The sequence below is a fragment of the Carassius carassius genome, chromosome 15, assembly GCF_963082965.1.
Source record: "Carassius carassius chromosome 15, fCarCar2.1, whole genome shotgun sequence".
NCBI lineage: Eukaryota > Metazoa > Chordata > Actinopteri > Cypriniformes > Cyprinidae > Carassius > Carassius carassius.
The window spans coordinates 3,162,548-3,185,907 of NC_081769.1; the positions used below are offsets into that span (position 1 = coordinate 3,162,548).

A 23,360-nucleotide genomic window follows, 5' to 3' on the forward strand; every position below is an offset into this window, starting at 1 on the left:
AGCAGTATCACATGTTTCCCTAATGGATGTTGAAATCCCAGAATGCATTGCGACGAGCTCAAGCGAAGCGGAACAGAAATGCTGATTGGGTACAGCAGGGTGGAAGGCACACATTAAGGAGAATGTGCTTTTCACTACTACTACTAACAATGACTGCGGTTTCTATTGAACGTTGATAGAGCAACACATTTGGTGGGATAATAAATCATAAAAGTGCCACTTTTAAAGTGGTTTGTTTTGTTTTCAAATCCTGTGATATGTTTGTGATAAAAGTCGCGTCAGTAATATTATTTTACCATTTATACTTGTTAAAACAATCACTTTGGCAAAGTTTGCAGAAATTTTTGTTTATTTTGATAAAAAAAACAAAAACAAACTAATACATAAAATAACAAAACGACAACAAAAAAAGATCTGCACACTGTTGTTCTTTAACAGTTCTGTTATTTTTCTTCAGTAAATGTCATTAATTAAAACTGCCATTAAAATATTTATTTAAAAAAATACTTAAAAATATATATTTTAAAGAGTGAAGGTAATAGTTTAATATGGCTTTACTGTAGTAAGAATACATATTTGATTACATATGATTAATATCCTATTTTTTATTATAATATAAATAAAATAACATAATTTATTATAATTTGAATTATATCTTTATAAATATGCTGATTATCTCTTGGGTGGCCAGTGAGTTTAATAAATTATATTAACAATCTAAAGCAACGATCAACTGTCTTTTAATTATCCCATCAATGGTTGTGCCTTTAGCGGGTCAGCAGAGCTGATTTTATACTCAGGTACCATACTTTTACATATCTTCCGTTATAAAAAAAAAAACTTTATTTAATTACCTGGAATAAAACTGAACATCAGATGTTTGTCTAAGAGATATATTCTGCAATTGTATAGATTCTCATTTGCTGCATAAATCCATAACATTAATGTATCAAATTAGGTTTTGTGCCATCTAGTGGTTAAGAAAAAAAACTGATACCCGCGATGCAGCCCTAACAAATACTCATTAAACATAGTCAAATTTAATAAAAAATGGACAGTATTACCAAATGAATTTTATTTTGCATTCATGGCATTAGCTTTGCGCACATGCTAACACCAACTTGTAGCGAAATCAATTGTGAGTCAAGTATCCCGTGCACTTCCTGCAAGGAGTGCTATTTAGAGCCAATGTAGAGCGTTCCAAATCGGTCAGTTATGAGATTCCATTTCAGATAGAATCCTTAGAAGGCAGCTGCCTGTGTAGACAGTGCAGATTTGGAACGGAGCCAATGTGTGGCAAAGAAACAATGAGCAAACAGAAAAGAAAGCAGACTAGATAATAATCATATAGGACGAAATTAACTTTTTCCTGGAAGTGAACTTTGAATCAGGTGTTCTGTTGCAGATTCACGTGTTGCCTAATACGCTCACAGGCTATCGGCCTTATTTGGTTGGGCGCCAGGAAGCACTCGCAGGCGGCACTGGAAGCCACACAAACATGCACGAGAGAGAGCACGAGAGAGAGAGTGGGGCTCATGCGGAGACAGAGCGCTGGCAGAGCCCACACAGCACTATTTAAACTAGAGAGGAGTGTGCGTTTACTCTGCAGCGTGCCACATGCTCCATGGAAAATTCCACGCGGAGACCCACTGTTGCTGGGGTGTGGAGCTGGAGTCACTGGAGAGGTTCTCCCCAAACCCCCACCTCCAGCCCATCTCACGTGCTCTTAAAAATAAAGCTTCTTCAGCGGAGAACTCTCTTCTGATCGATGAGCCGAAAAAGTTGTTGCATTGCTGATGCATTATGGTTTCTTCCGGTTTGGGTGTCTTTAAAGCACCAGAATGGAATGCTACACTCTTAAAAATTAAGATTCTTTATAGGAATCTATTGTTCCTTGAGGAACTTTGAACATCCATGGAACAGATTGATTGAGGTGATTGTTGCTTGCACACTCTTAAAAAAAATTAAATAAAGGTTCTTCTTTATTGTAATCTAGAATCTTTAATCTCCCTGGAAACGTTCAGTTGCACGAACGGTATTTTAATGATTGAAAATTGTTCTTCTTTGGCATAGATTTGGAAACCTAATTTTGGAACCTTAATTTCAAAGAGCGTAGATGAAAAAGATACTTTAGATTATTCAGTTGTTCCTCACAATAAGACAAAAATGATTTGTTTAAGAACTGTTCACTGAGAGGTTCTTTTGGAAACCTGAAATGGTTCTTCAGAGTGAAAACCACCTTTTGGAGCCTTTGTTTTTAACAGATTTAATTTGCTAATCTGCACATTGACACTTCTGCACATTCTGAAATCTTTTGGACTGCAGGCGTAATGATCTTTGAAAGAAGGCACTTGGGAGGTTTGCTGAATTAGAATCAGAGTTTAGTAATGAAAAGAAAAACAATCAGAAAAGAGCACATTAGTTGGAAAGTCATCAGAAATATAGTTTCGAATGGGAAAATATGAAGCTGTCAAAGCCATTAAAGTCAAAACCAAAAGTCAGAACTTGTTCTATTTCAAATGCGTAACTCTGGAACTATTCAGTCAGTGTTTTATTTTCTATGTCGTATGAAATTTTAAAGGACAGTGGAAATCTTTTGGTTCAGTTGGCTGTTTGAAAAAATACTTTAAGTTGCTTAAGCATTCAAAATTTGGCGCAAGTAAGATTTTTAAAAGAAGTCTCTTCTACTCACCAAGGATGCATTTATCTGATTAAAAATACACTAAAAGCAGTAATGCTTAGAAATGTTTCTTCATCAAATTATTCTGATTTCTGAAGATCATGTGACACTGAAGACTGGAGGAATGATGCTGAAAATACAGAGCTGCATCACAGCCATCAATTACATTTTAAAACACAAAAAACAGCTATATTAAACTGTAATAATTAGAAAATTACTGATTGTTATCAATGTTGAAAACAGCAAGTAAATAAACAAATAAAATCTTACTAATGTCAACCGAATGAAAAGTAGTGGAAAGTGTAAAAAGCTTCTCTGTTGAAACCAGGCTCTAAAATGTTTTCAGGTTCTGACTTGAATCTTTATTTTTATGAGCTGCACCAAATTGCATTCAGTTTCAACTTTACGGCTTTATTATTAACTATAATGTTGCTCATACATCATTCACACAGTGACATTTCCAGCAGTAAACACACACACAGCACCCGTTATTTACAGCCGCTCTCTTGATATATAGATTATTCTGCCCCGTTATTTAAGAAACAAACCAGCTCGTTCAAATACCGTCCATCCTGGAGGAACCTCCATTAAACCTAATGTCCTATACATCTCAACAGGTCCTTATGTTTTCGCTGTGGTATTAAATGTCCATGCATGCATAAATGCTAACATACCGTGGCCCCACCGGTCTGTTTGTGAATGCAGGTCTCTTGGAGCCCAGCACAGAGCTCCCTTGTGACTGAACGCACAGGAACACAAGGCTGTCTCTGTGCACTGGGTCCAGGCTCTAGGAAATGGTTTATGTTGCAGTCGTTTTATGACTTTGTGTGGTTTATGCTGTTCAAGAGCATATGACTTAGTATATATGCGCTTTGAGTGCTTGCTGAAGTATGCTCTCTGTTTGGACTGGATATCAGCACTGTATTTTTTGCCACTAACACACCTAACCTGTTAAAAAAAAAAAAAAGACAATGAGTCATTGAGCAAAAACAGCTGGACACGACTTTTAAAGTTCATGGCGTTGTCTCCTCCATTCGACTCATGATTGCACTGTAAGAGATTTAAGATGCACAGAAACAACATCTTGGCTTGAACATCCTTCATGCTGTCTGTTATTTAGTATACAGTTGCTTTAATTAGTCATAAAATGAATTCACTATATTGAGCTTTGCAGGCTTTGCAGGCTTGATCACTACTCTGGTTTGTAGTATTTAGCTTTTTCTGATCTCTAACAGCTTGTTTCAGTGCAGTATAGTTTCCATATAGGCTGCTTTATATGATTTATTATCGAACATTAATCATTACATAAGTTCCTATAGTGTTTGTGTATTATTATGTGTTTATTTAATCTCTTTATGGGTGAATTCAGTGAATGTATAGCAGGATCCATAGTTCACTGAGTTGTCTCCTGTACATTACTAACATAAACTTAAATGTTACTCAAAATGAGGAAGAACTGCAGTCAGTGCCAGACGTTGTAGGTAAAATCTCTGTGTAATTTTCACTAATATATCATTAACAAGAATTATGCTTAACATATCAGTCATTTTTGTACAATTAAGTGAAGGAATGTTTGTGTAAATGCATGAATCAGGTTATCATTACTTCATCAGAATCTTAATTAAGGAATGATTTGTTAAGAACCATATAATGCTGTAATGTACGTGGATGAAGTTATTATGAAGTGTTACCAGAAACTCTGTGACAGTGAGGTTTTGTTTCTAAGAAAACACACAGTCATCAAAAGGTTTGCAAACACCCTAAATTTAAAGGCACTTCAACAGTATTGCTTTTGTTGCTATTTCTGCTCGTCTGAGGTCAGCCGTTTTGTTAGTTTAAGAGCAAAATAATTTGTGCCTTTTAACACAGTTGTCGACAGAAGTTGCTCTTTTATCTCTGAGAAAATTACAGGGTGCATGAACTAATTTGTTACGTATGACAAATGGAGCTGTGCTAATTTTACCTAAACAACAAAATATTCCATAGAATATCTGTCTTGCTGTATAAATATACACTCACAAGTCGATACCGAATGAATCATAGATAGATGAGAAAAAGAGTAGCTCAACAATCAAAAGATCTAGTGTTACTAACAGTATTTTAGAAAAGAAAGCTTTCTTCAAAACAAAAACACTTTCTGAACCAGTTGTTATTCTGTGTGTCCTACAGCAATGCTTGTTTAGAAAGTTGAAGTTGTTCTCGAGTGTGTTTGGAGTGCATGGGTGTAAGAAGTGTGTCGGCGTTTGTGTATGATCCAGAAGAGGTGTGTGCGTGTGCATGACGGATTATGTTTAGTGATCTCCCAGCGCCTCTCCCTCTGTAAATAAACACAGGCCTGCAGGCCATCCCTAAAACAACCAGAGCATTTGGGCCCAGGGCGGGCGCTCGAACCTCCGACCTTTATCCAGTGGTAAAGATGGAGACAAATGGAGCTTGATCTTGAACAGCCTGTGGGGAGAAAACTACAGTCAGAAGAAAAAAAACAAAAAGGTACAAAATCTGCCACTGGGTTGGTACCCTTTCAAAAGCTACTACAATGTACAATTTAGATACTAATATGTATCTTTAAGGTACAAATATGTACCCTTTTGGGGTAAATACGATACAAAGATGTACCTTTTAGCTTTTATACTTGAATGCACATTCTCGTTCTGGCAAGCTCTAATCTAATTGGCTGAGTTTATGCAACTTCAAAGAGTAAAAGTTTGTTTTAGTTCTTTGTAAACAAGGCAACAGGTTGAGTTAATGTTTTTTTTTTTTTTTTTTTCTGAGGTGCTTCCTTAAGTAGATGTATATTCAATGTCAGTAAATTAATCGCTTCATATTCTTTTGGATCGCTCTGTTTTCTTATCTTTCTAATCAGAGTTTCCTGACCCATAATTTCAAACATATATGGAATAGGGATGGGCGAATCGATCCTGAAGTATCGATATATGGATAATGATGCGAGTATCAAAAGTATCGATACTCAAATAAAAATATCGATACTAATATTACTAACTAATTCAGTGATTTTGTTTATTAAACAAAAAATAATGCCTACAATATGCCTTAAATTGGACGAATAACCTATGTTAGCAAATAATTGTGTGGAAGGGATTTTCCTGCTCATCTGAACAGATGCAAATATTGCAAGGCAGAATCAATCAATTACAGAGAGTGTTCACTCACTTCTGAGAGTGCAATTAAAAAAAGCTGCGTTTCCCAAGAGTAGCCTATAATAAGAAAGCATTTATGTTTTTGGTATTGCTCATGTTCTATTCTGTATTGCTAATATAAATCATACACTCTCCGAATAAAAAGGTTGCATTTTATGCACGCAATACCCTATTACTGGCAGTCTCTTATGACAGTGAACCATGGTAAAGTGAACATAGTTTAACTATAGTATTTGTAGATTTCCTTGGTTACCACCACAGTAAACATATTTTAACCATGTGTAAACAAAAATATAACCTAATTAGTTGCAATTAAGGCATATTGAATTTTAAAATGCATTTCAAATATATATGGAAGCACATGGGTAGCGATATTCAATTTGAAATGTAATATGCAAAATGACAATGCAATATGTAAAATGACAATGTATTTACATTTTCATTTTCCAATACATTTGTGCAATTTATGGTGCAAAATGAAAATTAAATTACATAATTTTCATTTGCTATTTCATACACCAGTTTTAATATGTAAAATGAAAACTAATTTTAACGCTTTATAAGTTGCAAAATTAAAATGAAAATGTATTACAGAAATGATTAGATATGTATAACATGTTCAAGCAAAAACTGTGGCAAAATGATCATTTAAATGCTATTTTTCTTAAATGCATTAACACTCACAGTCAAGACACTTACGATTGCATTTTCATTCAGTGTCCCGCAATGAATGTAGCAAAATTCAATGCGCACATTGAAAATGCATTCCGAGCCGATCACGTCTCCGCCCCCTCGCGCCATGTCAATCACTGCGTGAACAAGGCGGGGCTTGCAGAAGGTCAGAGACTCAAATCTCAAGAAGAGGATTCAAGTGAGAGAACATGGACAAGACCGTTGGTCCGTGTACGTTTTGATCATTTCGGCTTCAATATTTCATTCGCACTTGTGGGCGGGGCTGAAACGCTGCTTTCATCTGATTGGTCGAATCGCTCAACCTTCAACTCGGTCTTTTCATTCTTTCAGGCAGAATAAGACGCACCGCTCACTGTTAATTAGCATAATATTTGCATCAGATGTAGCTGGGCACATAATTCGTGCTGCTGCGACTTGCAAGAGACCCCGTTAAATTATTTCTAGGTTATAGTATTGTATAAATATTGTCCCACTGATAAAAAATAGTTCTGTCTCTTTGGAAAAAAGTGAAGAGGAAATAAAAATCAATAATAGACTGAACAGTTCCATGTCTGTAACATTTACCACTCTCATCTTTTAAGTCATAAGGCACCAGGTATGGGTGTGTGACATTAATAAGTAATTGTAAAAATTAATATTGTTACATTTCTTAAAGGAGTCATGACCCATAATTTTCACTTTTCCACGAGAATCAATGTATGTTATGATTGCCTAACGATTATACACTGGCCGGGAAGCCGATATTTAAAAGTGAAGCGTTTGTTTACCTCAGGGTTTGTAAAATAGCCCACGTGCACGCGCACTCAAATACGAGATTTTGATTTCTTCCTCGTCTTGACGTCAATGATTTAATGATATAATGATTTCTTAATTCAGAATATGATCAAGATTGCGTGGGTTGATGTGTTCGGGGAATTTGCCAGTTAATAGTAACATTTAAAGCCCCTTAAATGAACGAAATGACTCGGAAAAATGATCGAACAAGGGAGTCAGACACACTATCGTTCAATGAATGCGTCCAGGCACAACTCTGGCGGGAGTATTAGCTTCGAGGTATGGGGAATGGCTGCTAAAGTACTTTGCACAAAACAAATGACTGAGATCATCATGAATTCGGTTATTGTTTATTTATTGCCTAACGCTTATGAGGCGCCGTCTAGTTTGTGTGTGTGCTCACGTCTTATATTTGTGTGTGTGTGCTGTGCTCACGACTCATATGAATAACTTTATGTGCGTGGATAGTTCATATACATGTATGTGTGACTAGTACTTAGTATATATGCAAGCGTGTTTCATATATGTGCGTGAATGAAGTTTGATTTAAGCCCTAAACGGCGCCTCATACTTATACACTGGCCGGGAAGCCGGTCGCGTTCATTCACAACTTGCGCCATGATGTCAGTTTGTAATGATATGCTAAAGCGTTACCTGCGTTGTCAACCCCCCCCCTTCCTGCAACCAATCAACGCGCCCCTCATTTGCATTATTATAATGACCGTCCACGACAGCCAAAATATCGCATCAGATCTCGCGAGACAATAATGCCTTCAGAAATAAGGGTCTGAGGAGCTCTGTGCTTATTTTTTTTCCACTTTTCTTTTTTAGAAGGGCCTGAAAGACTATAATACAGCAGTAGGTATCCAAGGTAATACGACGTTATGACTCCTTTAAATAAAAATAGTAAAATTAGCTCTATGCTGCTCAGTGCTCCTGTAGCCTACCCCAGAGCACCCTCTCGCGGCTGTAGACGGTAATGTTTTCTCTTGGTTCTGAATAAATGCGACTTATATATGTTTTTTTCCTCGTCATGACGTATTTTTGGACTGATGCAACTTATACCGAAAAATACGGGTAACATTATTATTATTATTTATTATGAGAGTAATTGACACAGACTAGAACTTTAATGTTTCACCAAATTCAGCTCAGATCTTCAGACTCGTCTGACTCGTGTTGCTGTATAACTGGCCAGACTTACCTTCCCAAAAAATCCTATTTAATTTTATTTCATAAATTTAACTATATTTATTTCCACTTCACTGTTATCCAAGGAGACAGAACTATTTGCACTGTATTTATCAGTGGGACAATATTTATACAATACTATAACCTAGAAATAATTTAACGGGGTCTCTTGCAAGTCGCAGCAGCACGAATTATGTGGCCAACATCATCTGATTCAAATATTATTCTAATTAACAGTGAGTGTAGTTTCAGACATTACAGTGCTTCACTCGCACTGACTCTTATTCTGCCTGAAAGAATGAAAAGACCGAGCTGAAGGTTGAGCGATTCGACCAATCAGATGAAAGGAGACCTTCAGCGCCGCCCACAAGTGCGAATGAAATATTGAAGCCATAAACCGAAATGATCAAAACGTACACGGACCACCGGTCTTGTCCATGTTCTCTCACTTGAATCCTCTTCTTGAGATTTGAGTCTCAGACCTTCTGCAAGCCCCGCCTTGTTCACGCAGTGATTGACATGGCGCGAGGGGGCGGACACGTGATCGGCTCAGAATGCATTTTCTATGTGCACATTGAATTTTGCTACATTCATTGCGGGACACTGAATGAAAATGCAATCGTAAGTGTCTTGACTGTGAGTGTTTAAATTATCATTTTGCCACAGTTTTTGCTTGAACATGTTATACATATCTAATCATTACTGTAATACATTTTCATTTTCATTTTGCAACTTATAAAGCGTTAAAATTAGTATTAATTTTACATATTAAAACTGGTGTATGAAATGCCAAATGAAAATTATGTAATTTAATTTTCATTTTCATTTTGCACCAAACATTGCACAAATGTATTGGAAAATGTAAATGTAAATACAGAAATGCATTGCCATTTTACATATTGCATTGTCATTGTGCATATTACATTGCAAATTGAATATCGCTACCAATGTGCTTCCATAAATATAGAGTTAAGAAGGTTATATTACCTATTGTACTTATAATAATTAAATACATTTCATAATCTAAAAGTTCAGTTTAGAAGTATCATATTGATATAGATGATAATGGCCATTAAAAGTATTGGTATCGTATCGAAAACAAAATATGTGGTATCGCGCATCCCTAATATGGAATGATTTTGAAAGAAGTCTCTTTTACTCACAAAGGCTGCATTTAATTGATTAAAAATGCAGTGCAATTGTGAAATATTATTACAATGTAAAATATATATGATGTAAAATAGAATTTTCAGCATCATTACTCCAGTCTTCAGTGTCACATGATCTTCTCATTCTAATATGATGATTTACTGCTCAAGCAGTTGTGCTGCTTCATTTTTTTTTTATGTGATGTGATTTTTCAGGATTTTTCAAGATCTTTTACAACATTGTCACTTTTGATCAATTGAATGCACCTTTGCTGAAAAAAGTATTATTATTTGAAATCTGACTCCAGACTTTTCTTTTTCTTATTTTTGTTATTTTTTACACAGCAATTGTTTTTATTTATTATAGTATTATAGTATAGTATAGTATTGCGACTTGGATCAGACATTTGCCGTTTAGTCAGAACTTTACCTGTACAAGATTATCCACCAACTATTCATTTATAAACATCTGCTCTTTTTGCACATTTCTATGAGTTCCCTCAGATGCGAGTGCGAGTTGTTGATATTATGAAAGCTTGGGGAAAAACGTAGCGAGTCGGATCCGAACATTAGGAGTAGACCGAGTGCAGATTTACCGCCTTTGTGTTTATACAGAAACATCCTGATGGCAAAACCCTGGGTTTCCTCATAGCTGCCTTGAGAGAGTTCTCTCGGTGAGATTCTCGAGTGGGGTTATGGTTGAAAAGCGGGGACTTGGTACTTACGCAAGACCTGGACCCTCTTTCTGCTTCTCATTGGGAGTTAGCGACAGCCAAACTGCATTGCGTAACAGGAAAAGAGTGAAAGGGAGTGAGACAGAAAAAGTTTGAGTAAAGGATGAGAGAGAGTGGGATTGTGAAAGAATAACAACTGCTCTTCCAGCGCTTTTATACTGTTTACAGGCAGAGAGCAGGTCTCATGTAATACAATACTCTAACACGAGCACAGCGCAGTGTGGGAATGAAATCTGGAGCCCATCTACGTGTCCAGGGCCTCCAAAGATGCAAGAAGGGAAGATCGAGATTGCTCTGAGAGTTTAGAAACTAGAGCATTTCCATGCATACTAACTTTCACTGAATGTGAAGTACTGCCTGGTGCCACATAATCATATCTGACATTTTACCATGCACAAATGTGGAGCAGGATTTTTGACCAGTGAAATTTCATGGTGGTCCTGGCTGGTTACAAAACAATTTCATTGACATGGAAGGCTGAAAGAGACAACCTCAGCTTATTACTGGTGTTTGCTAAGGCCAGCATTGCTGTTACTATTACTCATTTTTGAGTTAACCCTTTAAAACCTACTGTATCATATCTGATACACAATTATAAGACCTCTTAATGATCAACATGATCAAACTTTGTTGTTAAATCTGTTGCACACAATCTACTGCTTGCCCTCTGTTATCTGATTAATAGTTCATCATTTATTAGCAAAGTAAACGTTATTTCAGTCCAATTGCACAAATGTCAACTTTCAGCTCATGATTCACATCTTTTTGCTGTCAAACCTTTACTGATTTTTAAAAAGTAAATATAAGAGTAACTTTGTTGGTAATATTTCAAAATGGACTGGATTCACCAGATGTAATTTATTTGTATTTTTTTTAATCAGTGACTCTTAGATATGAGAGGAACGTTTGTTTGTTCATCTCTCAGTCATCATTGTATTGCATTATATGTTTTGATCATCAAACTAAGCATTTAAATATCATCTTACTAAGATATTGTGATAATATTTATATCATTTTATGTAGGTATTTGCCATTCTGTTTCAAAGAGCTTACTGATTTACATTACAAGCATCAAAATTTTAATCTTAATTTTTGAGCAAATATAAGCATCTGCACCAAATTACTTATTTTGCTCAGTTTGGGACTCTAAGCCTGATGCATCAAATATGATACTCATAAAAAAACATGTTCGATTAACTGTGTTTTTTAAAATGCATTTAAAACAATAGATTTTTCTGACAATTTTTTATTTATTTATTTTTTAATATCAGGCTTTACGGGGTTAAGGATTTAACCCTAGTATTAAATATCATCCATCACCATTTGTGCTATAGATACTGCATAATCGCTAAAACCATGTGGCTTGATGAGGAGAGGTGTGCTATTAATTTAAATTTTGCTTAAGAAACCATGTGGAAAACATCCATTACATCCAGATGTAAATTAAGAGACGCCTGTAAGTCATACACATAAAAACTAAAGTGGATTTATTTTGGCCATTAAGAAACAGCATCAGCACCCTAGTGTTGTAGCAACAATGTCTGCATGGCAAGCACCTCTCACATTTTCTTTAGAAATTCATTGCAAATTCATATTTAAATGGAAATCCTTCCAGGTCTCTGTCTGTCATTATTCTTGTGTGTGTGTGTGGTGTTGGCCGCTGGCTCAGAACGAGTCCTGCAGAGACTAAGCGACCTTCATGGAAGGGCCTTCAGAAGTGTGGGGTATTTTTAGTTCCCAGGGATTATGAACAGAGTTGTTTTCAATTTGTTATTGGCAGGTGAGCGTCAGAGCGGAGGGAAGAACTCTTCCATCTCTCTGTTTTCCCTCTCAGTCTTCTCTCTGTCCCCGTCCTCTCACTTTTCTCCCTCCCAGTCTTTCATTTCTTTCCCAGCATTCCCTTCCCGTCTCACTCCCACTCCTCTGCCCTCGCTGCTTAATCTGCTTCCGTTCGGCCTCTCAAGGTCTCGACTCTCTGCGGCGGTTTTTTTGGAAGCTACTTTGGCTGCTTCCACACACTCAGTGTTTGAGATCGGAAAAACAGTGTTTACTAACAGGTGCGACTTTCCAAATGTCCTTTACGTACAACAGCAGACAGGAACAGAACAATGTATTTAACAATGCATGAATAGGTAACTGAAGTCTTTTTTTTATTATTTGAGGAATGCAGGTAACCATTCAAAATGTCTTGGCTTTTTTTCGTTTTTATTTCTAAAAGGCAGCTCCCACTTCTTTCGTCCTCTGCAGCCAAAGATTCTCTAGTTCATCCAGTTTTTTTTTCTTCACTTTCTCTTCTACCCAAACACTTAACAGGAGTTTTGTCTCAATTTAATATCACTACATTGTGCCTCTAAGCTTAGAGAGGTTAACAGCCCTAAAACAGGTGATTGACGGAAAAGAATAAAAACACAGAAAATTGCTTATTGCTATATGTATGTCAAAGACATTTTAACAATTTTAAAGCATCCTTGCTCAATAAAAGTGTTAATATTTTACAAAAAAAAAAAAAAAAAACCTACTGACCCCAAATTATGAATACTAGTACATATTTTCTTTTTTTTTTCAATTTCATTGTAACGAATCATCTGAATGAGCCGATTCACTACAATAGATCATTATTAATTTAAGACCGAGAGAAGGCATTTTCAGAGTGTGTTTGATTGTTTACCGCAGTAAGTGCTGTAAGTAAGTAATATAACAAAAACAATGATGTAGCATTCTGACAAGCTGTGCTCAACTGAGTGGAAAAAGTAGCTCATTATTGGAAAGGCAACAATGTCTTGAAAACAACTTAACTACTGTCATGCTACTGAATATGTAGTTAAGTTGGTTCTTATGTAAATACTTCTGAGCAGGAGCCTACAGTGGTGTGTTCTCCTCGCTCCTCTCTCTGACCCTCCCAGGACAGGACGAGCGCAGGAGAGTCCCGCCGAGGGACTGGGGGACTCCGAGAGCATGTCTTACAGAAGTGAGAAATGCTCTAAAGTAGGTCAAATACTTTCCCTCCGCTCGCCTTCCCGGAGTTTCAGCACAGTGCTACCAGTATTTGGTCTCAGTTTCCATTTTCGAATGGTAAAAGTGACTCGGAGGTTGCATCCGGCAATTTCTCGGACTCATAAATCAGGATCAAGTCTTGTGAATGTGAACAAACGTTTGAATATTTTCCTCATAATTCACTGCTTGTAAAAACTGAGAAAACTAATATATCCCCATAAATAAGCCCCTTAATGTCATAGTTTTATTGAAGCCACATGCCATGCCATAGGTCTCCACGGTAACTAAAATGTATTCCTTTGAAAATAATATAAACAGTTATTCTGTGTTAAACATAAGTTGTGTCTCTGTGTATTGTAATATTTAAGGCTAAAAAAGATTGTGTTGAAAAGCACTTTTTTTGTTTAAAGAAACAGTTCTCTCAAAAAAGAATAATATTGTCTTGCTCTAATGCTGTTTTTGCCTGTGGAAAATACCATATATGTATAAATATATATAAAAGATACTATTCAAATGTATGCCCTATGCACTTTCACACCAAGATGTGATGTAATGATGACTACATTAGCGTCTACACCAATGCACAATAACACTTTGTTTGTTATAAGTGTGCACTGCAGTTTTGTGTCTGCTGCTTTAAATGGTCAAGCAGGATGGATTCTGATTGGCTGGCAATTATTTATCATTCATCTGCTAGAAAAAAAAAAAAATACATTTATTTATTTTTACTTGCCTTTAATATTGTGGCAGTTTTTGTTCATGTCCTCAAAATGGATATCAGCATTTTTCAGTGAATTGTATCAAAGTTAGAAATGGCAATATGGTGACTACACTATAAAATGTAAAGAGTTCAAAATTAAAATTTGCTTAAAATGTACTCACCCTCAGGCTATCCAAGACTTAGGTGAGTTTGTTTCTTCATGTGAACAGATTTGGAGAAATGTATCATTCCATCACTTGCTCATCAATGGATGCTCAGCAGTGAATGGGTGCCGTCAGAATGAGAGTCCAAACAGCTGATAAAAACATCACAATAATCACAGCACTCCAGTCCATCAGTTCACATCTTGTGAAGCCAAAAGCTGTGTGTTTATAAGAAATAAATCCATCATTAAGACATTTTAACTTCAAAATGTTGCTCAATCCATAATAATACTTTCTCTTTTGATGTGACTTTTCACTGAAGGAAGCGTTATTATTCTTTGGCTTTACAAGATGATGCACTGGAGTGGTGTGGTTTATTGCGATGTTTTTATCAGTTGTTTGGACTCTCATTCTGACGGCACCCATTCACTGCAGAGCATCCATTGATGAGCAAGTTATGTATTTCTCCAAATCTGTTCCAGAATACATCTTGGACAGCCTAAAGGGTGAGTACATTTTCAGAAAATGTTTGGGTGAACTGTTCCTTTAACGTACATACATATTTTGATTTGACTCTTCACGGGTCACTGATGAAGATTTCTAGCCACTGATGAGGCCCATGACACAGGACCTGGAACATCTGTAGTGGATGATGAGTTGGGCGTTTCACTGTAATGTAGATAGTGAAAAGGTGAAAGTGTACGCTCATGTGTTTGTGTAATTGGATTCAAATGCTAACTCCGACATCTGACAGCATTTTCCAGCCAGGGAGAGAGAGAGGGACGGTCCGGTCAGCAACAGGAGTTATTTCGGGACTGAAGGACGGACAGCCGTGTCATCGAGCAGACAAGCTCGCTAATATATCTGTTCATTAAATCCTGGAGGAAATCCAGCACACAGGAAGTAGGACTGGGGTCAGTGGTGGAGCAGAGGACACTGGGAGGCATTTCCTGGCGCAGGTGTTTGATCAGTGAGCGTTCAGGGGCACAGATCAGTAACCGGGATCCGTGTCTATTTAACTGCCTAATGCCTTCAAGATGCCTTATATTCTGTGTAGGGTAAACTGCTTATACACCGGCAGAGCTCTCGGTTTCACTGCTTTAAACAAACATGATGTCATGTCTTCACAGATGTGCATATAGAGGTTCAGTTGAGGTTTATATGAAGGAAATATGTGCGAAAGTATCAGATAAGTGTTTTTCGCTAACTAAACAACTGGTGGAGTCCACAGTGCAGCTCCGTAGTGTCTTTCCTCTCAGGAAGGAAGCTCTTGTGAGATCAAGCCGCTGTGCATATTTTTTGGCGCACATCACAAGTCCTCACTCACGAAGACTTCCTGAGTTTAAGATAAGTGTTTGCAATGGCAAACCTGACGAGTGATTTATGGGAGCATAAAAAAGGCTCTTTGTTATTATTAGTGTGTATGAAATGTGTGTGTGTGTGTGTGCGAGATGTGAATCATTCATCAGGGCTAGTGCTCTTTGTGAGCGCTTCGTATCGGGTTCAACCAGTTCAGTTTCAGCAGCACATCTGACTATTTTATCTCTTTTTATTGAAAAACGGTTACATTATTTTATATTACATCATTTTGTGTGCACTTGGTAATAAGGTGCTCTCAGAGAGCTTATGTAAGCTTGTAAAATTCCTTAGATGGGAATAATAAGTCCTTGTGAGATATTTTCATTGTGTGATCAAAAAGAAAACACACCCAGTTGAGAGCCTATTAAAGTGCCTGTAAAGTCAGGTCATACGTGCTAATTTTACACAAATAATCACACAAGCTCTGCTCAAAAAAACAAACAAAAACGCCGGCCTAAATTTAAGATTAATGTATTTGAATTGCATAAAAATGTATTGAGTTTTAACATAAACAGGCTAATAAACTTAACCTGGTGCATATTTGTCAATCATACATACATAAAACAGGTCAGATTTCTGTAATATACTAATAACCTGAATGTGTTTAAATACACAATAAATCCAGTGAGCTTTAATCTCAGTATTGCTTTCATTATTGTGACTGAATCTTGATTGTTTCAGCTAGCCGTATTTGAACGGTGTTCAAACTGAAGAATTTTGTTTTCACAATGATCAAAAATAAATTAGTTTGGGAAGCCTGCATTAATAATGCATTATAATTCATGCATAATTATAAAGTTGTTCTGATTGTTGGTCAGATGCTAGAACATACTATAAAGTTGTTTGGAAATCATTATGCATGCATTGGAATGCATTAAGGATACCCATATAATGCATTAGGCTTCACAGAAAGTCATACAATTTGGTTAAATGCATTTTGAAAATATGATTATTTAAATAAAATCAAACAGTAGAATAAAATTTGCTTTTATGTTAAATTTTGCTTTTATGTTAAAACTGTGTAATCCAAACGGATGGTCATTTTACATGCAATTCAAATACATAAATCTTACATTTAGGCCAAAGGGTGTGAACCCAAAATTGTAAAAGCACTTCCTGTAATCTGATTAGTTGGCTGACTTTTGAGAAAGAACTAATCACAGAGTTTGCGAACGATCACAAGGTCATTAACCTCTCATTTTTTAATTTGACGTTGGAGCCCCTTTGGAAAAATTAAACCATGTATTCATGAGCAGATCTATTTATTCTGCTCTGTTTATGTGAAATAATCAGTACGTATCACTTTTGGAAGTCTTTACAGATTCTATTATTATTATTTTTTTCTGTGTAATTACGAAACAGTCTCTCTGTGTACGTCAATGTGGTTCTGATGAGTTTGTTCAGACCACAGCTGCTCCACATGCGACTAATCATTTTTATGTCACGTTGGTATAAATCAGTGGTTACAGACTCTCTGCTACTGAATCTGTGTAAATCAGCGGTTTGCTTCCTGACTCAGCCCATATTCCCCAGCGGACTGAGGGTGACAGCAAGCTTGTGTTGTAGACAGATTAGAAGTAGCATTATACGTGTGTGAACTCGGTGGAGTGTGGTTTCAGTGAACCCTGCTCAAAGCGTCCAGTGTAGTAGCAGCACAGCAGAGCCTTTCATGCAGTCGAGATGTAAACACCAAGCCTTACGCTGCCTTATTGTAAGTGTGCCTTTTTTCTGCTGCTGGAGGGAGGAAGCTTCAGAGAAGAGCGCTGGACTTGTCTCTTCTGTTCAGATGGTCAACAGAAGAAACCCCTTACAAAGATTGATAGACTTCTGGTGCTTGAGATCTTGAGCACATAGCTATACAAAGAGCTGATTTCAAAAACAGTATAAAACTGTTTCTTGTTATGCTTTTAAATCAGTTTTTCTCCTTTGATCTCAAAGTAAGTCTTAGTTTGTGGTGGCTGTGCTTTAAAATTAAATTATAATAATCATAATTCAAGTGATGAAGGGTTTTGTAAGTGACAGTAATCAGTGTTGTGTACAGTAAGGTTAACCCGGCCTGCTTTACATGTTTGAAAATGATTAGCAGTTAAAACATTAGAAATGTAGAAAAGTAATCAAATGTAATGAGTTACGTAACTTTAATAAAGTAACTGAAATAGTTTGACTACTTATTACATTGTAGATAGTGTAACTTGTGACCTGTAACAAGCTATTACATTTCCAAAATAACCTTCCCAACACCCATACAACCAGCACCTCAAACTATTGAGCGGTGCCCAGAAAAACCAACTCTAACATAGCTGCTTTGTGGCAAGCTGAGCAAGATCATTCACATACTTTTACATTCACTTGGTAAACTATTACTTATGCATTAGATATCGATTCTAAAAAAACACTGCAGAGTGATATGACAGACTTTGCTTGGCGTAATGATCAATTATACAATTACAGAAATATCTGATGACAAAATACTGCGAATGACCATTCAGAATAAAATACTCCAGAAAGCCCTGTAATAAAGTTACTTCTCTTGAAGTGAAAATACACAGTTTTCCTTCAAAGCCCTGATTGTTCTTACAGTCACGGCAGCTGCCCAATATTTTCTTCTGTCCGTCTCATGTGGACGGACGTCCTGCTTGCGTAGGCTTATTAAACAAACCGTTGAGCCTGTGTAATCCCTGAGTTCTGTGCAATGCTCGGGCCCCGCTTATAGCTTCAGGCCTCATACACTGTCTCTTTCTCACACACACACACACACACACACACACACACACACACACACACACACACACACACACACACACACACACAGACACACACACATACACACACACACACACACACACACACACACACAGATATATATATATATATATATATATATATATATATATATATATATGGGTCAAAGACATTAAGATGTCTGCATCAAAAGACATTTACAAAAGTGATTTTTTATGTCCATAGAAAGCACATTAAATATAACTGAAATGTTTACTTTTAAGGTTTGGGCAAAACCTAGATTTTTAATTTTAAAATTTAAAATTTACAACTAATTAGTATTTTGGGTGAAAGTAATTAGTCTTTTAATATGTCATAAATATATTTTTGTTGTAAATATGCCTGAAATGATTGTTACACTGAATGACATTTTAATGAGCCTCTTCTGTAAATCGGGGAATAATATATGATATTTATTTTTTGCTCAGAATAACAAAAACACTTCACATCACTTATATATACATATATATATAAAATATACAATGTTTTTGATGAAATATATTTTGTACCAAAATATTTTGGCCATTGTTTTTAATTTTAAAATTATAAATCTATTTAAATAATTTTTTTTTTTAATCTAGGCCATTCCATTTTAATTTGCATTGCATTTTCTTGCCTCAAAACACATTTTGAAATATATATAGGTATATGAAGAAAGAAATTGAATATATTTAATAACTGGTCTACAACTTAATCTTAGCATACATTTAAAAAATATTTTGGCCAAAAAAAAAAAAAACATATATGGGGTACATGCGAAAGCTCATGCTAAAAACACGAGTCACAAACAGTTTGATTTTGAGCAAACTGAGTGTATCGCTGTATGTCACCTGGCATCACGGCGGCCCGTCAGGAGCTCACTTACACAGTTGTGCATGTGGCTTTGTTTGTCTTTGTTAATTTGTTGAGCTACTGTGCAGAGTGTCGCTCTCATCTCGCGGTAGCACACATGGTTCTCGGCACACTCGCGGTGTGTGTGTTTACGGGGCCTGTCAAAGCACATGACGTTCACACATGGTTTGGAGAACTGTGTGAGTGCTGGGCTACTGGGTTCACACAGGAACCATATGGAGCGGCTCTGTACCACAGCTGACCCTCGCGTGACTGCCCGGACCAGCCCCTGGGGTGTGTCCCGCTATTGTTTCATCACACTCTCAGTGTACACACTACGCATCGACGAGCACATAAAAATGACATCACTGCCTCTAGAAGACTCTGATTTACACAGTGAAAGTCTGAAATAGTTTAAACACCTTGAGTGCCATCAGCTGTGTGAGAAATATGCAGACCCTTGAGACAAAGAAGTGTACTTTTAGCATACTTTTAAAAAGAGAACTTACTGTATTATGGAAATAATGTCCTTTAAAGAAAATATCTAATGTAATGGTTATGGACACTCAGTTAATGCGCATGATATTAACAGTTAAATCTATTTTAGTTTAAATTCATATTAAACACAGTTAACTGAACTTTAGCTTGATCTTCTGATCCACTTAAGTAGGTCTATACATGTAATTTTATACTCTGAAAAAAGAATTACTCAGAAATGTACTCACAAATAATTACAAAGAACAGGGAACAGTTAAACATTGAATTAAACATGATGACTGAAAAGTATATTGTTGTCAGGTCAGTAACACTGCGCACTGTTTGTTCCAGATTTCATCTCTTCAACGCATTTCAACCCGTACTTCAGGAGGCTCAGGTTTGACGTGAGCTCCATGGAGAAGAACGCCTCGAACCTGGTGAAGGCAGAGCTCAGGATCTTCAGGCTGCAGAACCCAAAGGCCCGTGTGTCTGAGCAGCGCATCGAGCTTTACCAGGTGAGTCCTGTCCTCTCCATCAGCCCTTCAGCATCAAAGCATTTCATCTGACTTCATCCACTAATTCAATTCCATGAACCACTTGCATGTAAACTTGATCTGTTGTCACACTTGGTTCAGTTCCTCTGTAGATCTTTTGTGACCGTTTTCCATTTGAATCCAAAATACTTTATATTTAGAATAAAAAAGTAATTCAATTTAATAAGTTACATTATTTTACTAAAGTTAATACGCATTAGATTTGTGACCCTGGACCACAAAAGCAGTCATAAGTCGCATGTAGCAATTTCCAACAATACACTGGATGGGTCAAAATAATCGATTTTTCTTTTATGCCAAAAATCATTAGGATATTAAGATATATAAATTATCGATATCCTACAGTGAATATATTAGAGTTGTTCCGATTCCGATACTAGTATCGGAAATATCACCGATACCACAACAAATTCTGGCATCAGCATTGGTGAGTACATGAACCCATATACCAATCCGATACCATTTTCTTAAACAAGACCTAGTTATGACCATAGAGTCAGTAAAAGAATATGACTGCTAGCTTTGCCTAACCGCTGCACGGTTCTTCTTTGCTGCTCAGAATGCAGCAATTGCAAACACAGGAAGTTGTGCTGTGTTGCCACAAGCAACCCCTGCTTAGAGCAGCGAAGAAGAAATGAAAACGCATTGGCAGAATGTCTGCTGTTTAGCAGTATTTCAGACTGGACCAACCAGACAGTAAAACGGCGACTGGGGATGCCACAAGTACTGGCACTTCACTACCAAGTCGGTGCTGAAAATTAAAAAATGTGATGATACCAGCGTCTCTGTAGTACCGGTAGTAAGTTACCGACTCCCTTGTATATTCGGTACCAGCAGCTGCGTTCAGTCGCTTCCGTGTTAGTCTAAGCGCAGGGCTCCAGACTGTAGCCGAATATATACTAGTGTCTGTGAATATTAAATTACAAAATACTATTTAAATATTACTCCTGCAAATTCTACATCTCTGTGGGTGACGGGTGCAGATGCGCGGGAGCTCGCTGTTTTGTAGTCTCTGCCGTTTGTCACTATATGAGGACACGAATGCATAAACTGCCACTTTATGAGAATTTAACGTTTCATTTGAGAAAACTGTCATATCATAAACACAGACACTCAAAGATCTTCATGGCAACCCATCAAAATAAATGTTCGGTTTAACGTGAGTAAATTGACAATATATTAAGCTACTGTTGTGTCTCTATGTAGTAGAGCCCGACCGATATGGATTTTTGGGGGCCGATGCCGATATTAACTCGAAAAGAGCCGATTTATAAGCCGATATTTTGATTTTAAAAATAATCTGGATATTAGACCCATTTCCTATAAACTGCACTTACACAACATTCAATAGCAAAATATCTGCCTGTTCTATGTATGTGGGCTGTATAAACCATTTTCCAGAATGGACTATGTTAAAAAAAAGCCTTAGATTACAGTCTCAATGACTAAACAATTGCACATCAAAAGTATATATTTTTTAATGATCAAAAAACAGTCTGGTTTTAAACATTTAACACTTTTACTTTCTTCCAGTTGAAGCTGGTTTTAACAGTCTGTGTGTGTACTGTAAATAAATTATAATACTAAAGTTAAAGTATTTGCAGAAGTAGTCCCACACTTTGCTGCTACAGCATTCACCTTTTTCAGCCATCTGTAGGCAGAAAGAGAGAGACATAGAAAGAATAAGCATGTGTGTTAATAATATCACCATGTATCATTACTCATGTCATCATTAGAATTATAATAATAATAAACTGGGATCTCCTACATAGGCAAAAATGAGAAATATATATATATTTTTTATTTGTCAAGCAATAGGTATTACCTACTTATATTTAACAATATTATTTCAACATTTTCCTGTTATGTCCGTAAAGCTGCTTTGAAACATTATGTAAAAAAAAAAAAAAAGCGCTTGTTCAGCTCACATTTATTTACATGTCCCCTCTGGTTTAATCATTTCTGACGCACCTACTGTAGTTACTGTAACTACACTATATTTGCTCTCACAGAACATCGTCTTGCCTACTATTACCGGAAGATTACGGAATCAATTCGAAGTTGAATGGTTAACGTTAGTGTCATGAACACACCGCTGTCAATTTTGAGAAGAACCACCTTCAAACAAGTTAATATCAAGCATTTAAGGGGCCTGCTAAAAAGGAAGCTATTAGCGTTAGAGTAACGTAACCAGCCTGAATTCACCAAATTGTTCTCTGGACCTGAGGGTAGCCTCTTCTTCCTTGCTTCTCTCTTAATTCTCATCAGCAGGACTAGCGCTATCGCTCGCTTCTTACAACGGGACAGATACATGTTTGCTGCTGACCGAAAGGAGGAGGAACAGACTACGAAAGAGCTCCCGCTAAACGTTTTTAAAACCCCGCCTACGCCATAGCGCAGCGCAAATCGCGTTGTATCTGAAGGGCAACGCTGAACCCAGCGGCAAGCGCCGTGCATACCGCGTCCTGTGTGAAAGGCCCAATTACGCGGTCATTATGTGGGAAACACACCGCAATAGAATAAGAATAAGTTAAACGCTAACGTTATAGTTTGACCTCCTATTAACGTTTGCGCTCTTCCACTGATAAACATGGTATTAGCTTTGTGGCTAATCTAATATGGCAATGCATTAGCGGCTGTAAGTGATGTTACAGAATATTTAGAAGTGATAATGATAGGACCGTTAGCTAGAACTACCACACAGTTTTTATATACAGGGTATGAACTAAATCTACAATAATTTCACATGACGAACGACAGATTCACCTTCAAAACAGTAAGTTACATCTCCGTGGCTTGGCTGATCGCTTTCTTCTGTAGTGGACTTCTGGCGCTGTTGTTAACTCTGGAGCTGCAGAGCTCCCTCTGGTGGGCACACTATGCAACACTCATAACATGAGTGAAGCATGAGACTCTGTTTCTCATGTTTCATCGGCCGTTAAAAAAGCGGATGCCGATTTAAATGCAATTAGCTTATATCGGCCGATAATATCGGCCGGCCGATATATCGGTCGGGCTCTACTATGAGGTAATAATAATACGTCTCTGTTAAAAATAATAATTATGCCTTGATGGTTGCTTGTTTTGTTGTAAAGAGATTATCTGACTAATATATAATTTTT

At 36.8% G+C, this 23,360-nt stretch overlaps 1 protein-coding gene across 1 annotated transcript in view; it reads left to right on the top strand.

Moving 5' to 3' along the window:
• LOC132158021 (transforming growth factor beta-2 proprotein-like) overlaps nucleotides 1-23,360 on the top strand; it is a 37,594-nt gene that overhangs the window by 3,392 nt on the left and 10,842 nt on the right. Inside the window, exon 2 of the mRNA XM_059567267.1 lies at nucleotides 20,036-20,199. Coding sequence (XP_059423250.1) covers nucleotides 20,036-20,199 — 164 coding nt within the window. The remainder of the gene's footprint in view (nucleotides 1-20,035; nucleotides 20,200-23,360) is intronic.